The 16,563-nt window shown below is 43.8% G+C and overlaps 1 protein-coding gene across 2 annotated transcripts in view; it reads left to right on the forward strand.

The window, feature by feature from the left end:
* Positions 1–1,799: 1,799 nt before the first annotated feature.
* LOC105448259 (scavenger receptor class B member 1) overlaps positions 1,800–16,563 on the forward strand; it is a 31,160-nt gene continuing 16,396 nt past the window's right edge. Inside the window, exon 1 of one of the 2 annotated variants that reach the window (XM_011686748.1) lies at positions 1,800–2,646. In XM_011686748.1, the coding sequence (XP_011685050.1) occupies positions 2,589–2,646 (58 nt within the window). In that variant the 5' untranslated portion in view covers positions 1,800–2,588. Of the gene's footprint in view, positions 2,647–2,947; positions 3,361–16,563 lie in introns of those variants that run through there. The other variant, XM_011686749.1, reaches the window with a different exon arrangement.

Genomic DNA, 16,563 nt, shown 5'->3' on the forward strand with positions numbered 1-16,563 from the left:
GCGAGAGATTTGCGAGGTCCAGTTCCAGTTAGAGCCACTCTGCATCGTTCATCGACCGTCGCAGGATTTACCGTGAATGGCGAATTAATGATAAACTTTTCGCGTGTTTCGACGAGAAAAGAGAGAGAGAAGGAGATTTTAACGCGTGGGTAAAATAACGGTAGTATCCGAGGATAGCAGCAAAAGTTTGCGTGTTAAACATCGTATATGGATCCTATGGTAGCATGCAAATAATCTAAATGGTAATTTTCATGATGCGTAAGGAGGACTCTCGACACTTCTTCTAAAATATCTTTAGCAGAGTTTCTAAAAGATCTTTGTAATTTAGAACTTTTTAATATAAAAATTTGAAAAATTTTTGCTTTTAAGATTTATAAAACAAGGGAATCTGCGAAACGGTACGCGCGCTTATAATGTCATTAAAAAGGAAATCAACTTTAAAGTGAATTTCGTGCGTATAGTTAAAAAAAAAATATTCGCGACACATTTGTGTGTTAGACTCTGACGGGAGTGACAGGTGCACTGATTACCGCGAGCCTATAAAGCACGTAACGTTCAGGAGGACGCTGTGCTCCACCTACGCAGCCCTCGAATTGCTATTATTACTTGCCAAATTGGCCGCATCGGGGAGGTAGGTCGTCGAGTAACGGGGTAGCGCGGAAGGAAAAGGATTCGCACGGGGCTCCGCACGTGGGGGCCTCCACGCGAGCGCGATGGGGAGAGCAGGAGGTGGGAAACGAGAAGGAGAATTTATCGCAGGGTAAGGCGCGATGGAGAAAGCGAGAGGAGGCGATAGATCGTATGTGGTGGTGGAGGCGCAAGAGCAGGGCGCCTGCGACAACTGAGCGAAAGAGGAAGCGGGGACGCGGGCACCTCGTCTTCAAAAATGTTACCGCGATGCCCCGGAATTTGTAAGAAATAGAATATTCTGAAGTATTTAATAGCGATTTGCTCAGGAGAGATATAATAGATTCTTATCTATTTTTTTATAAGTTAAAATCAATATAAGTTACATGCTGATCAATCATTTAATTATATATTTTATTAATAATATTTATCACAAGTTGTCGCAAGCTGTAGTAATTTTGTGCTTGACAAACTGGTATATACATAGTCTTACGTTAATTTAGACCGGAAAATTATTGTTCTATTTAACCAGAAATTTCTATTGTTCCATTTGACTGCTTTTTTTGACGTCGTTTTAAACACACTCGCAAAACCAATATTTCTATAACGGGAAAGAGATAAGGGAAATTAAAAAAGAACGTATTCCATTCATAAAAGAATGCTATATTAGGGTCCGCGAGCGAGGTAAAACGTTCCTGCGCGGCAGGCGCAGGAGAAGCACCGTAAGGGGGGCCGAAGAATGGAGGAGCAACGGCGTCCAGCAGCAGTTGGAGCAGCAGTAGTAGTAGTAGGCACCGAAGGGGGCAAAGTGGAGCGTCAAGTGGGGGCAGAAATAAATCGTTCACCTGAGTGTCGCGCCGTGGATCGGCGGCGCGGTACCGCAGTGTCTCGGCCGATCTCACATCGATCGCACCACCGTTCGCCAAGATCGTCCACACTTGCGCGTTAAACGCACGGCACGCTACGCACGCACACACACGCGCGCACGCTCTCCGGTTCCGCTCGATTTCTCATCGATATTCTCTCCTCCTCCTCCTCCTCCTCTCTCTTCTTCCTCCTTCTCACTCCCTCCTCCGTCCGTTCTCTCCTCAATCTCTCTCTCTCTCTCATCGATCCGATCCTCTCGTCGATCTGTCTCTCCTCTCTTCTTCTCTCTCCTCTCGTTTTATATCTCCTCTCTTCTCGATTCTCTTCTTCTCCTATCTACATTCCTATACCGTCCCTCCTTCCTCCTGGGTCGCATGCCTCTTCCTCGCCGAGGTACATCATCATCACCGATCGTTCCCACGATCACTGTCGCGACCACCAGCGATCGAGGAGGCAGCAACAGTCGCCGCGTGTTCTCGCACTCGTACCCGTCGCGCGCTCAGATCGGACTCGAGGAGTCGGGGACAGGAATCGCGCGTACTTGGCTGATACCGCCGTGAGGGACCGTTGGACGTGGAGGACCCACTGGGACATGCCCTGACTCGCGGGGAACCGTTTCCTCGGGTGACGAGCACGAGCGAAAAGAGAGAAGTAAAAGCGCGCTATTTTTTTCATCCGGATCAGCATCAGCATCTCCGGTACATAATAACGGCCGACGATCCGACCGGCACACTTAGCGCACACCGCGGAGAGGAGGACCGACTTTCTCCAGTTGGCAGTCAAGCCGCGCGCGCGAGGCAAGCGCTTCGAGGTCGCCGCGAGAAAACGCCGCGTGCCGCGTGGACGAGGTGGACCGTACGCGCGACTCGTTGAATGAGGTCTCTGGAAGGAATCCACTTTGACAAGTCGGTTGTTGCTCGTGCATGACGCAGCGCGCCGCTCCAAAGGCGTATCCAGACGCTCGGTGGACCATCGGTGAGAGAAAGGGAGGGAGAGAAAGAAAGGGCGGCAGAGAAAGAAAAAACACGCGTTTACACTTCGCGCCTCTTGTGCTTGTGATATCAGGGTGAACGCACGGTGAAACGTCGCTCAGAATGAGGGTGCATCGCGGGATCTGCGCCAAACTGCAGGGCGGCTTCCTCAGACGATGGTGTACGTATCCCGACAAAATATTTAACCCGTTCGATCGCGACGCGAATCGATCGTCTTAGTGCGGAGGACGCTTGAAAATCTTCGCTTCGGCTTGAAATTACACGAAACTTTTGGCAACGTTTAATATAAACTTATATTCTATCTATAACGTATATCTGCATACGCTTAAATAATGATCGAAATAAAAATCTTTTCTGTAAAGAATTATTTATCATATAGAATTTATTTAATTCTCATACAAGAGTTTATTTAATTTTGGAACATTTTGGAATAAAGTCTCGAATAAAATTAATCACTGATAACGCTTGCGTTATCCGAATACAAATTTTAATGTAATACAAAAGGGAATTGGAAGTAATTAATTTTATTTTTACAGAAATCAATTTTTTTAGTTCAATTTTTAGAGCGTTTACCTTGGTTACCAATAAACAAAACATTACGTGAACACGATAAGCGACTGAATGTGAAAAAAAAAACGAGTGTCATGCGTGCATATGGGTGCTTTCGGGTGCATGCCTCGTGCGTTTATCGCCGAGGTGTTCAAAGATGTTCGCGACATTGTTTGCTCATCGAGTTTGCATATTTAACGATTAAATCATATAATGTGACCGATGATTGCCGATGCTGCGAATCGATCGATCGGACGTCGTGGTAATACGTGTTCAAACAACGATAAGAAAATCGATGTGAAAGAAATCCGCGGCAGATTTGTAGGTAATCTTTAAAATCACGTTTGAATTTCTTACAATAATCTTCATTGAATCTGTTTTTAAATATATTTAATAATTAATTATAAATAAATCTAACAAAAATTTTGTATGATCAGTTTGATCGAAAGTCAAAAGTTACAGAGGTGATATAAAAGGAAGGTTTCGTGTAATATTATTATGCTTTCTCTAATATTATCCATATTTTATAGAGAAAATAACAATTATTGATTCGTAACATAAAAAAATTTGCAACAATACTTTACCATGACATAATTAAACTTTAGATCTCATCATTTTGTGTCAGATTTAAGAAAATTATCAAATTCTATTTTTAATTTTATATATTCACGTAAGACGAACAAAGATTTGAGAAAACACACATGTATGAAAAATACTTATCAAAATATACGTCATTAATTATGGATCATCTAAGCGGGCTTAATTGACTATGACAGGCTAAAATATTTCTTTATCGCCATTAAATCCCGCCTCGATTCATGTCTTAATCTCTCATGATTTATTTCCGGCTGATTCGTGGTTGCTTTGATCATCCTTGTGATGTCACGGCTACTTTGAGACGATTAATTTATTTCCTATTTATTTAATTTTTGATATTTCTGTTAATTATTCTTATAAATTCTTATTTAATTTTTTTTTCGTTGACATATTTCTGGGTGCAGCTCGTCGCGTTCGAGAACGTGAATTGGGAATCCGGATCGGCCGAGAACGCCGATTAATTCGTTCGCCGTTAACAACCGTGTCGAGAGAAAATTACGTAATCCTTCTCCACAATCTTCACTTCACCGGTCCCTAAAATTAATTATTTTACTCGATTTCGCAACTTGTATGTCGCCGTCTTGAATCACCGGCGTTCGAACTCGCGCGACGAAGTTCCAGCGTGGCTCGCCACGCTCGAGGGCATGAATCGAGATGTCTGGATCGGGCCGAGAGGCTGCGATTAACCCGATCATCGCGAGTAATGTCACGGCTGTAGCCGCTGCTCTTAATTCGATTCAATGGATGTGTCATCGTGCGCACGGTCGACCACACTGAATCATTGCGGTGTATTCAGGTCCGGCCGGTTGTGTCGCCTCGCGCCTCTTTCAGCGCCAGTGTGAAACCAACGACGACGACGACGATGACGACGACGACGATGACGACGACGACGACAACGACGACGACGACGACGACAAAACGTTGACATCTTAGGGACGTTGTCGCCTCGTTGAGGCAAACACGCACGCGGCAGATTCGTAGGCGTTCGCGCTCGGTCACTTTCACCTCCTCGGATACGCGATGTGGCCCGAAAGTTTCAAGTATCGCTCAGGTGTCGGATTCATTGCACCGTTGCGCGAAATGAAGCGTGGCCCGACGTATATAATTTCGGCGAGTTGATCGCCGCTGTAAAGCACGGGTTATTAATCCGCGGGCGTTTCCGGAAAATTAGGAAAGCTTTCGTCGAGAATAAGACCAAGCGTGAGCACGTTACGCCAGCTCTTCGAGCGCGCGCGTCAAGTAACTCCGCGAATTGGAGATAATGTATATATGTTTTTTTATCGGACAGAATTATTTTTTATTTTATTCGCTCGTTTCTCATTTTGTCCTTCTTAATTTTTTTTTTTAACAAAAATTTGGTTCCTTTTCTGTTTGCAAAATGATGAATAACTGTGGATATCGATGAATTGTCAAGCTGTTACGTTTCCACCGCGCGTTGTCAGTCGATAATAACGTACATATTTGCCGTTCAATAAAAGCGTAGCGCGCCTTCGTGTATCACACTATCATCAGCAAACTCATCGGAGGTAGTAGCTTCAATCGCTGATTGCGTGCCTACCGCGAGAAAGACGTCACGATTGAAGATTAATTCCGACGAAGAGAGTCACGTTACGCTTTTATTATTCTTGCAACCACATGATGATGTAACGGACTATTTCCATAATATTCTTCCTGGATCTCGTCTTTAATAGAACTCTATACCTAAGCGGAATTTTAATTTGAACAGTCTCGTGAACAAATGGCGGCCCGCGCGGCCCCGAATTTGCCGCGTGGAATCCCTAACTAAAGGATCATCGCTCCTTCCTAGCGACCTTATGACATCTTACGTAAGCATCGAGGACGTGATAATCTTCAAAATGCACGCAAAGCGCATACGATCGGAACCGACGATTTCGCTTATATAAGAGTAAAAAAACGTAAGAAGGTAATAGGAAAGGAAGAAAATTATAAAAGTGAAAGAAGAGAAGGATAGAAAAGCGGGAAGAGTTTCAAGTCTTTTATGTGATTAGAGAGAGAGACTGTGATTAGGGAGAATAACTTACGCGCACACACACATCATCTCTATTTAACATTTTTTTTCCCTCCTTTAAAACATCTTTACGCTTCCTTAACCTTTTTGCCTGATTATACTTTGCGCCAAGTATAAATCAGTATCTATCAGAATCGATCGCTTTGCACCGGTTATCCTCGTCAAAGCGATACATTAACTTGAAAGGTCGGTCGGTCGGTCGGATTTGCCGGAGTTAGGATCAACAACTGCCGCGAACAACGGTGTTTTTTTTCTTGTGCCGTGTGTGTCAGTCAAACAGGCTTGTTTCGCTCATTCGTTATTATTCGTTACCGCATGCAGTCGAACCGGCTCGAGGGGTCGGCCGGTCGGCCGCGCATCGATCCGCGCCAAAGTCCTTCCGATCGACAATGATAATGGAAATAACGCTGGCGCAGAAAAAAAGTAGCGTATATATTTCCGCGCGCAGGAATAATTAATAACGATTCGAGGCTACTCTTATCGTAAATAAACCGACGTCTTTCTCAAGATGGACGCGTTATTTGTTCGCCTCGAGAGAATGAACTTTGCTACCATTAACGTCCACATGTCGACCTCGGACTGTCCGTCCGCGGGCGAGTTCCGCGATCGTTAGCGAAGTGCATTGTGTGTTACCTGCCTTCCCCCCGGCGAATGCCCGTATACGCGTGCATATGTACAAAGGCATTCGATATACGTTTTCACATGGGAATGCCAATCGATATCTTTCAGCTACGTAGTTAGAAATGATAGAATCCTTTGGCTCTCGAGCCTGTTCGGCTCGAGCCAACAGAAAATTATATTTTATATAACGTATAATTTACCCCGCAAATTACAAAATTACTTGTTATTAAATAACAAGTTGAAATTAACGAGAGATACACAGAAAGTATCGAGTGTAGAAATAGATGCAATTTATAAAATTGATTTCAAATATCGCATTGTTGCCTAAAGCGAATTTTATATAAATAATGAATAAATTTTTTTTCTCTTGACAATTCTTCGCTGCCAATTCTAAAACGTGTTTCTGAAATGCTTCCTTTATTAAAACGTATTATCTCCTTGTGTTTGCGGAGATAGGACTAAATGAAATGTCATAATCGACGCGAGAAAAGTAGTCGGCGACGGGGAAAAAAGAGAGGTGGTGTGTTATTACCGATCAACGCTATTTTTCCTGCCGTACAAGTGACACGCTCGGCGCGATAGATATCTGAGACAAGCCCGTATGTTTTACATATTATGTGGTGATTGGCGTAAGAACAGGAAGCACTCTTATGTAAGAAGAAGTAATCGCCGCACGCAGATACCCAACGTGCACGCACACTTTTTTTCACTTATATACCGCTGCACGTTGTACTTCTGTTTTGACAAGGGTTTGCTCTATTGAATCCTATTATCGATCCGCGAACACATTACGTTTGAAAAGAAGTTGTAAACAGAGGAAAAGACAGTTCCGTATTTCCAGAAAATCATTCTCTCTCGGGAAGGCACACGATGAAATTGAGGGATATATGTACGTGCCAAATATATTTAATAAATAAAATATATTCTTTTCTCCCTAAATGAAAGAAATATATATACCTATTTTAGTAATATATAAAATATATTTAAAAATATTGAAATACGTATATAACATTTCTCTAGAATTTTAGTTTCTTTTACCATTTATAATATATTATAATTACAGTGTTTTCATATCGCGGATATTTTATTATATTTCCTCTCTTTTATTTATTATACTTATTTACTTATTTATTAATTTTCTTTAATTCGTGCTATTTTTCGGTGCCTGTCCTTAAAACTCTTTTCTCGTGAATTGACAAATTGAACGATGATAATTCTTGCATGATATGATAATTTTTTCTCAAGAAGTGTTACTCGTCCCCGATTTTTCGTTTCCCGGAGCGAAAGCGACTAATTTGCCGATATTTTGCCACAAACAGTGCAAATTTTCGACTTTACGACTATAGATTAACGGTAATAAGGAAAATTCCTGCAACAAAAAAAAGTTCCATTGTCGAAGGCAGTGGAACTTTTTTTTTGCCGCGGCATAGAGAAGTACTATTACGAGTTCCGGTATCGGCGAAAATACCGTAAACGCGATCGGTAAGCGCTACTGTCCTTGCGTCCTTCGAGCATTTCCTCGCCGAACGAGATAAAGAGAAGGAAAAATTCTAAGGCACGGTCGAAGGTTTTATCGAAGGCTGCTTTACTATATACGCACGTTTTATAACGCTGAATATATCCTGATTCATAAGGCGCGCGCGCGCGTACACACACACACACACACACACACACACACACACACACACACACGCCCAGCAATGCAGCAAGTATGCGAGGTATTGCGATAATTAAACCAGTATAACATTACATATCGCGAACGCCGTAAATTAAAAATTAATACCAGACCCCGAACCGGGACGCCTAGGCGAGCTGTTTAACGACTCTCTGAAAATACAGTTTGCCTACCGCGAATTTTGCAATTGATAAAAGCGCTTTCCCTTCTCTGTCTCCGCGTTATGACAACAGCTGCGATCTAAAAACGGTTTGACCGCTGAAACCGGCTTGCCTCATTTAAGACGGATAGATGCAGCAGGTTTAACTACTCTCTGTCTTTCACGCTCGTTTGAATTGTGGCAGGACTCTTTTTTCCGTCGTCCCGAATTTTTTCGTCGATTAGAGAACGATAATATCCGCCGAGTGATGGATTTCTCTCTCGGTGTGCGCAATAATAATGCTCTCACCTCTCGACGCGGGCACGGCGCGATCGGCAAAAAAGAATCGGCGCGTGATCTTCGGGCGTCCCGGGTTCAACGAACTCCGGCTCCACTCGCGCTCCCATTGAATCATCGAAACGAGGAAACTCGACGTTTCTCATTACGGGCCTCTATTTACGATAGCAATCAACCGCGCGAAGGGGATTCTCTCTTTGGTATACGTGCGATTGCAAAATGCGCGATCGAGAAAGAGAGAAAGAGAGAGAGAGAGAGAGAGAGAGCGCGATGCAACGTCGGGATATATGCAGAGCACGAAGCTGAGCTTTGATGAAATTACTCCGTTTCTCTTCCTCGTTCGCTCTCTCATCTCGATAGACACGGGACACGCGCGGCTCTAGATTCGTGAGGCGCGCTTATCTTCGCCGATCTCGCCTGGCTTATCTGACGAAATCGGTAGCTCGGCTCGGCATACGCTCGTTCGGGGGGGTAATACGAGAAAGTCGATCTTACGATCGAGTTGCAAATATTTACATCAATTCTCTAATGATCTCTCGAGGCGCTCCATCCTTTTCCGGGAGCTTTGTTCTCCCAAGATTTTTCACGCTCGCTGCTCGATTTATCGCGCCTCTTGACATTTGATCGAATCGGAAAAATTGTTCTCGACGACGGATATTAGTGGATCATCGCGAATCAAAGCGAAATATATAAGCGTCTCGCGGACGTCACAGTCATCGGACGTTGAACTCATCGGGGAACAATTGGCACCGCGTCCGCTTAGACGGATTCCGCGAAGTATTTTCGTTTCGCGAAACAGCGAGTCGAGGTGGACTTTACGCGCGCAAGTGTCGATTGGCGACCGACCTACTATTACAGCTCAACAGCCGGACCCCGCGGAGACCAACGACTTGGCTGCGTTATTGGCTCGGTAGGAATGCAGCATTCGATCGTGCAGTGCAGCGAGGCGGTGCACGCGCCGGAACGCGCGCCACGGCCGGACGAAAACCTGCCTTGCAACGCGCCTTTTAACGGGCTCACGGTGCTCGGACACGGACGGCTCGGTGCAGACACGTCGTCGGAGATCCTTTAGATCTCGATAGCGTCGTCGCGCAAAATTGCGGTACTAATAAGCAGCGGAAATACATTGTTTGCGCGCGTGTTCACACGGGACTTTATATCTCTTCGACATACTATATACGGGAACGCGGAGTTTACACGCTGAGATATTTTAAACGGCGAGAGTATATCAGGCGCTGAAAGGATAGGTATATTTTATAAACGGCCGTTTCTTCGGGCGTTTCCTTCGGAAACAGCTTGATTCATCAAACACCGCACAGATATCTAAAAACTGCCGAACGCCCCGCGATATGTCTTTTTTCCAAACGAAAGTTCCTGTGATTTCACATGCGATACATTTTGCACGGCATGTGGAATATCAAAAAAATTAGGGGAGATAATGGATATTATCTAACACTGCAACAGTAATGTAATAGATATTATCTAACTGCTACTGATGCAGTTAGATAATATCTGTCACATAATACCACGTGCAATTGCATTTTATCCAACTGCGCATAAAAAACGGCAGAAAAACGAATATCGGTGTTTGAGTATTGGTTCCTTGAATGCGCGGCACAAAAGGATAGAAGCTTGGATTGAAGATACGAATAAAAATAGAGTATTGTTTGGCAAAGTTGATGCTTGACGTAATCCGAGAGATCTTTCCACTGTTTTCCACGAGCGTGAGCGAAGTCGAGGCAGCGGAAGAAGCTTTCGGTTGAAAGGTTAATGAGTAGGAACGACGTAACATGTCACGCGAAGATTAACAGTGACAAACGATGGTCAGCTAGAATTGATTACGCCTGCGGTCATATACCGAAGACATATTTACGTAGCGAGAGCTTGCATAATATAATATCAATTTTAAAGGATAAAATCTCATTAGCGGCTCCCCCCTTCCCGTTAGCGTTCCTGTAGCCTCGTTCGACTACGGTCTTCTCTCTGAAATCCGTTTCGGAGTCGTTCCCATCGCTTCGAAAACTTTGAAAAGAAATGGAGCACTTTTTTATCCGTCTTCGAAAGAGAAATTGTACACAAAAGGCGGAAAGAAGTTTTACTCTACTTCTCCATGATCCGTGATACAGCACGTGATTTATTCGCTAATAATAAGGGAAATAATAAGCGGGAGAGATATATGTAAGTGTCTACGTTTCGCGTAGAAAGCAATTTCGATGAAAGCAATTTTCAATTTCGTCGTTCGCGGCCAAATAGAGAAAGAGAGAGAGAGAGAGAGAGAGAGAGAGAGCACCTTTATACCTTTTCATATACTTTCTCTCGGTGTCTCACTGTATTCTTGACTGGTCTTTACTGTCGACTTAACGACCGTAATCCACGTTAACTCACGAAAGAAACGGATGGATCCGGCATGTGTGTGTGTCATAATCGCGAGCGCTTCCTCTGCCCCGGCTTGATTCACGCAAACTGTGCCAGATTAATTAATAACGTCCGACGTATGCGTGCCTCTTATCGCACTCCTCGTGGAGTCTCCTCGAAAGCGAGCCAGCTCACGCGTTCGCGTGAACAGCTAGAATTCGCAAGGGATTGCGCGATCGTGTGACTACCAGCATCCTATATGTTAACAACGTGGCTCAATATTTAAAGTAAAATCCGCTGCCTGCAGTTATTGCAATATTGTACTAGTCAATATATTCAATTACATTCGTTCTCCAGTAATGTAATTAAAAGACTAACAGGAGAAATGTAATCTTCCATTTATTGATTTTTTTTATGTAAAAGATGTCTATTTATTTTTTGCATAAGAAAATCTACAAATTTTTCAAAATTATGTAATCCGATTTACTAGAGGTTATTAATTTTTTTTATTCATTTTTTAAACGTTATATAATGTTTTTCAACAATAATTTTTATACATATACGTTTCTAGAAAAGTAGAAAGGCGACTGGATAAAATTCTTTAAATGAAACGACCGATGTACAAAGATTAAGTAATGATTAATTATGTAATGAGTTAAATAATAAATCTGATGAGACAATAGGTTACGTTAGTGCTACAGGATGTTTTTACAGTGCCAAGTTCTTTTCAAAGAAGTAAAAAAAGAATCGTAATTGTACTGCTCGTGAATACATTAGAAATTAATCAATCGTCCTCTGCTATGCAAAGTGACAGAAGTGTTTGTGATTCTTACAATTCATCCGCTCACAATGAACAATAAAAATCATCTTGTCTTTCGAGTGATGTATTGTTGAATTGAATCTGAGGAAAAAAAACGGAAAAAACGACTTTGCACTTTGCCACGTCGCTTCGCGCTTAAGATGTGCGCGCGAACGGATATCATTCGGATAATTTGCGGACCGATCGGAGCGTAATGAGTTTATCTATTATAGGCACGCGCGGTGGCCGATCGATCTTGAATCACTCTCGAAACTAACTGGACTTTCACTTGGTCTTTTTCGCGCCAACAAGGCGCGCGAGCCGCGCGCGCACCGTTACTTTTGTGCCACCGGCTGGACCGGCGGCGGCCTCGCGGAAAGAAGTGTAATAACAGGCGGCGATGCGCCGCGGGGGGGCAGGGGGAGCCTGTTACTTGTGCCTGAATAGAGGCTCGGCGCGGGTAAAAGTTAAGAATAGATGAGTAACATCTTTTACGGCAATTACTGTTAGATGAAAAGATGAAGCTTCTCCTTTGCAGCCCGCGAGAAATTACGAAAGTAGCCGGGTCTATAAGCCGCGCGAGTTGTGCGACTTGGCTTGCCGCAACGCTTATCTTTACATACAATTCATCCAGTTTCGTAATGCCGGCCGCGTGATGAAGGGAAAAGAGGCAACAGCCGTTTCCAACGCCCCACGTGGCGGTTACACGCTTATCTCGAGCGCATCTCGGGACGATGGCGTTATTGAACTAAAGCGTATTACTAAATCTTTTGTGTTAATGTCGAAAAACGGAACCGTATGTTATCCTTGTCGCTTCGACAAAAAGGATAACATACGACATCAGACTAAACCAAATTTCGTAGGTGTGTGCGCTATTATGTGTCGCAATTGCTATAATTTTAGATTATTACGTTCTCGAAATTTTTCCGAGATGATTCATTAGTAAATAACGCATGGTATCGTCAGATATCACATACTTAATGTAATATTAGACTTTTATCCATGTTACAACATTATCTCTCCAAATCATTTGATAAATTTTATTATTCTTGTTCAGTTCTCTCCTGATAATTCCTAATTCTTATTTCAAAATCGAAGTCTTGCTTCAATCTTTATTTTTTGATATTGAGACGTGACGCGTTATTTAGATTATTATGATTATTTTAACAAGCAATCACTTTATCAAGCAAAGATCTGCTTTGCGTTTGTCAGCTACGTAATCGTAGCAAACGAAACTTTAACTAATTAATTTGTCCATCGAATAAAACCTGGTCAAATGTCTCAACAATTTTCTGCCCCATTTCAATTCTCTAAAATATTACGATATACGTTTTGCATCGTAACAGCGCATGTATAACATTTAATTACACTGAATGTACGATCGAGATAGATCTCCTATTCAATTTTCTTTCGTGAGATAATGCGGGATCTCGGCGATTGTCGCGTTAAAAAAAATCGCGAAAGGATGTAAACAATCGATTTTAATTCTTCCTCATCCTTTTCCTCTACTTTTCTACGCTTCTTATTACAATGCATTGGGTTTACTTCCTTGCTGGTTCTGCCGAGTTTTTCGCGTAAACAGCCGTTTACACGCACGGCACGATCCGCTCGTTTAAGGCTGCAATTTTATAATCGCTCGGTGTGTGCGAATGCACAGGTACGTTAGAAAGTTACTGCGTGCTGCGACACCGCTTGCAAATTGTATGTATATATAGATATACGTGCGTGCGGTCACATGTGGGCGTGTGTGTGTGCATCTATTTATATTACACATAAAATACACACTCTTAAGGAAGAAGAAACGTATCGAATAGTCGTGTTATTTCGCATTTCTTCCACGTACGGTATAACGGGACTCTCAGGAAATCGGTCTAACCGCAATCTCGCCGATCCGTTTGAACGCCCATCCCGCATTCTCGATCCGAAAAAAAAAGATTCCGACGCGGCAATCGATATTTCGTCACTTCTCTCTTTCTCCCCTTTCTCTCCGTCCCGCTCTCCGGTGTCTGTGACCGAAATGGGACTTCCGGCGACATGCCGGGACATGCGCTCGGAGAGGCAGGCGGGGGCTGGAAAAAGACGGCGGTTGTATCCCACGAGGGGGTGGGTGAGGGGGATACTTTGCATTGTCAACAGCTCTCGGCGATAATATCGGGCACGCGTGAGAAAAGATCGGCTATCTTCCCGCGCAGGTGGGAACTGGAGCGCCGAAACTCCCGTTCCCCGTATCCATGGCACGATACGCCTAATTGCGGACGCTTTGCACCATCCGCGTTCTCCCGACGTCCCATTTGTTTTTCCCTCTCCTCTCCCCGTCGCGAAAGAATCGCCCGTTGGAGGCGATTTACGAAGGATGGACGGAACACGTGTGGATTTCTCTCCGACGGCGACGCGCTGCAAGAAAGTGACGTTGACGACGATCGAGCGTCGGCAGTGCTATAATAGAAGCGAGCCGTTTCCGCACATCAGCGGTAAATTGTACAATAAATTCAGCATTATGTCACCCCCAAAGCGCTAATGGCTTGCGAAGCGATATTCCCTTATGGCCGACTCATCCTTCTCTCATTATCGCCGTGAACCATAATGGCTTGAAAATTGTTTCTGCAGCGAAAGTAAAATAGAAGGGAAAGACAAGCAATTAGGAGAAACCGCGCGTTATTTTGAGAGCAAATGGCTCGCTCATAAATAAAGTAAAACATCCGTATATTTCGCGAAGAATTATTATTTCTCGACAAAGAACTAGAGAGAGAGAGAGAGAGAGAGAGAGAGAGAGACTCACGATACGATCTACGATTAATTATTAAAAATACAATTTTCATTAATCTCCATTACTCAGGACATTCATTTACGAACAACAGTAATGATGACTCGCGCGGAATCTCTCGCGAGATTCTCGCAATCAACCTTGGACGCATTATCCGCGCTATGAATAGACGACGCGACGATCCGCGCACAATAGGAATTTCCGCGACGTTACGCTCGGAACGTTGCTCATTTTTCTCTTTTTTTTTTATTTTTCCTTCGGACACGTCGCGTCGTCGCGTCGCGAGAAATCCTTTCACCGTTCGCCTTTTTCCTGCTTTCTTGCGCATTGCGGCGGTGTGCCACCGTGTTTCTACCCGCGCGAGCGCACGCGCGCGCGCGCGCGCGTAAATCGCGTGCGCGATAATAAGATGTAATGCAACTTTCCGTCCGGCCGTCTGCCCGACCGTTTCCTGGCCTGTCGCCGACGACGACGCGGACGACGCGCGACGCGGATCGCGGGCGCGTGTCTGCGTTCCGTCCGTGTCGCACCCACATTATTATCGGAGCGATATGTACTTTATATCGTATTTACAGACAAGTGCATGCCGTGCATTAACCGTCGCGATCTCCGTACCGATCCCCGGTTAACGAGCATTTCCGCTTTTCCTCGCTGGCCTCGCCGCGCTTCCCCTCTTGGCGACCCACGGCACGTTGTTACCGTCGCACCTCGGCGCGCGTGTGGTTGTGCGTAATTGCGCGCCGTTCGTCCTCGCGCGTTTCCTCGCCGAACAAATCAGTCGGACGCGGTGAATGAAGACATTATATTGTCAATCCGTCTGCGTGCCGTATAACGAGCGGATGAATAGAGCGTTCCGGATCGACGGAAGAATGCTCCAGAATTGGAGTTTGGATGGAACTTCCGAGGAGCTCGAAAAGTTGAAAGACGCTTTTCAAGACTCGGCGATCCGTCAAAATAAAATATTCTCGAGTTCTGATGCATCCTAATATCCATTTCTATACCAATGTAGATTAATTTTTATCTTGGTTTAATTTATTCTTTTTTTTTTCTTAAAACTAAGAAAAGACAAGAAGTGAGGTAAACCGAGATCAATCTACATTGATAAAGAGAGAAATAAACATGAGCATGTCTAGGAAAGCACAGTTACGTTCGTGGAAGACGAATAATTTTTTATAATTTTTTTTTCTACAAAGGTGGAATTTAAATAAGTTTCAATTTAGGTTTACTTTCTGTTGTACGACAGTTGAGATTTTACATGAGATACATAAAACGTGACTGGAAAATTTTCGTCGTTGCGGATTTCAAAGATTTTTGCGCCTCGATTAGGAAATCTCTGCATATATAAATAATTCTATATTAACGCTAACGGATGACCTTGTTATGTTTTAACTTTGAAATATTTTTTTCTCTTGAGCAAAGTACGATTCTAATGAATGCGTGTTCGCGACACTCGATATGCAAATGCCTTCGATACACGCGCCGCGTCTATCTGTCACGCGCAGAAAACTGGTCTAATCACGGGGCGACTATAACGTATATTAATTTTCGATGATGTTGCAAAATCGTAACGTGATCGTCGCGATATTTTCAGAGTCATGGACATCCGAGCCTTTCGGTTAGATTCGCTCCCGTTTAATCTTTCATATGTCAAGGTATATACATTCTATTTTATTTCTTATTCTTAAACATTCTTCTAACTAGCATGTTTAATAAAAAATTACAGGCTTTATAAAAACAATTCAGAGAGGGAGATTCGATATTAAGAATTACAATGTAATTTAACTCTCATCAACTTTAATGAGAACGCTTTCATCCGAGGATGTGTGAATGGAAAGGCTCTCATACTTCCGTATTGAATTTCAATACGGAATCTCCACCGTGTTTCACAATAATGACACAAATCACGCCGCGTGTTTAATAGAATGTTAATCGATTACCGCGTCGCGGCGGCGGCCGGGGTTGCGAGGGGAGAGAAAAGAGCCGATTATGCTACACGCGTCTTTTTGCGGCTGGCGTAACTTTCCTTTCCCGGCGTCGTTACGTGGACGATTCCGCGCCGCGAAGAGACGAGAAAATAGAAAAATCCCGGCAGAGCGAATCTCACGCGCGCGCGCGTGTATATGCGTCTGTATGCGTCTGCATACGCACGCGAATAAGGATTACGACGATCGATAAGGAGCGTAACTTTCTTCCCACAGAGAGAGAGAGAGAGAGAGAGAGAGAGAGAGAGAGAGAGAGAGAGAGAGAGAGAG

Source organism: Wasmannia auropunctata, unplaced genomic scaffold (assembly GCF_000956235.1).
Source record: "Wasmannia auropunctata unplaced genomic scaffold, wasmannia.A_1.0 LD336088.1, whole genome shotgun sequence".
Lineage (NCBI taxonomy): Eukaryota > Metazoa > Arthropoda > Insecta > Hymenoptera > Formicidae > Wasmannia > Wasmannia auropunctata.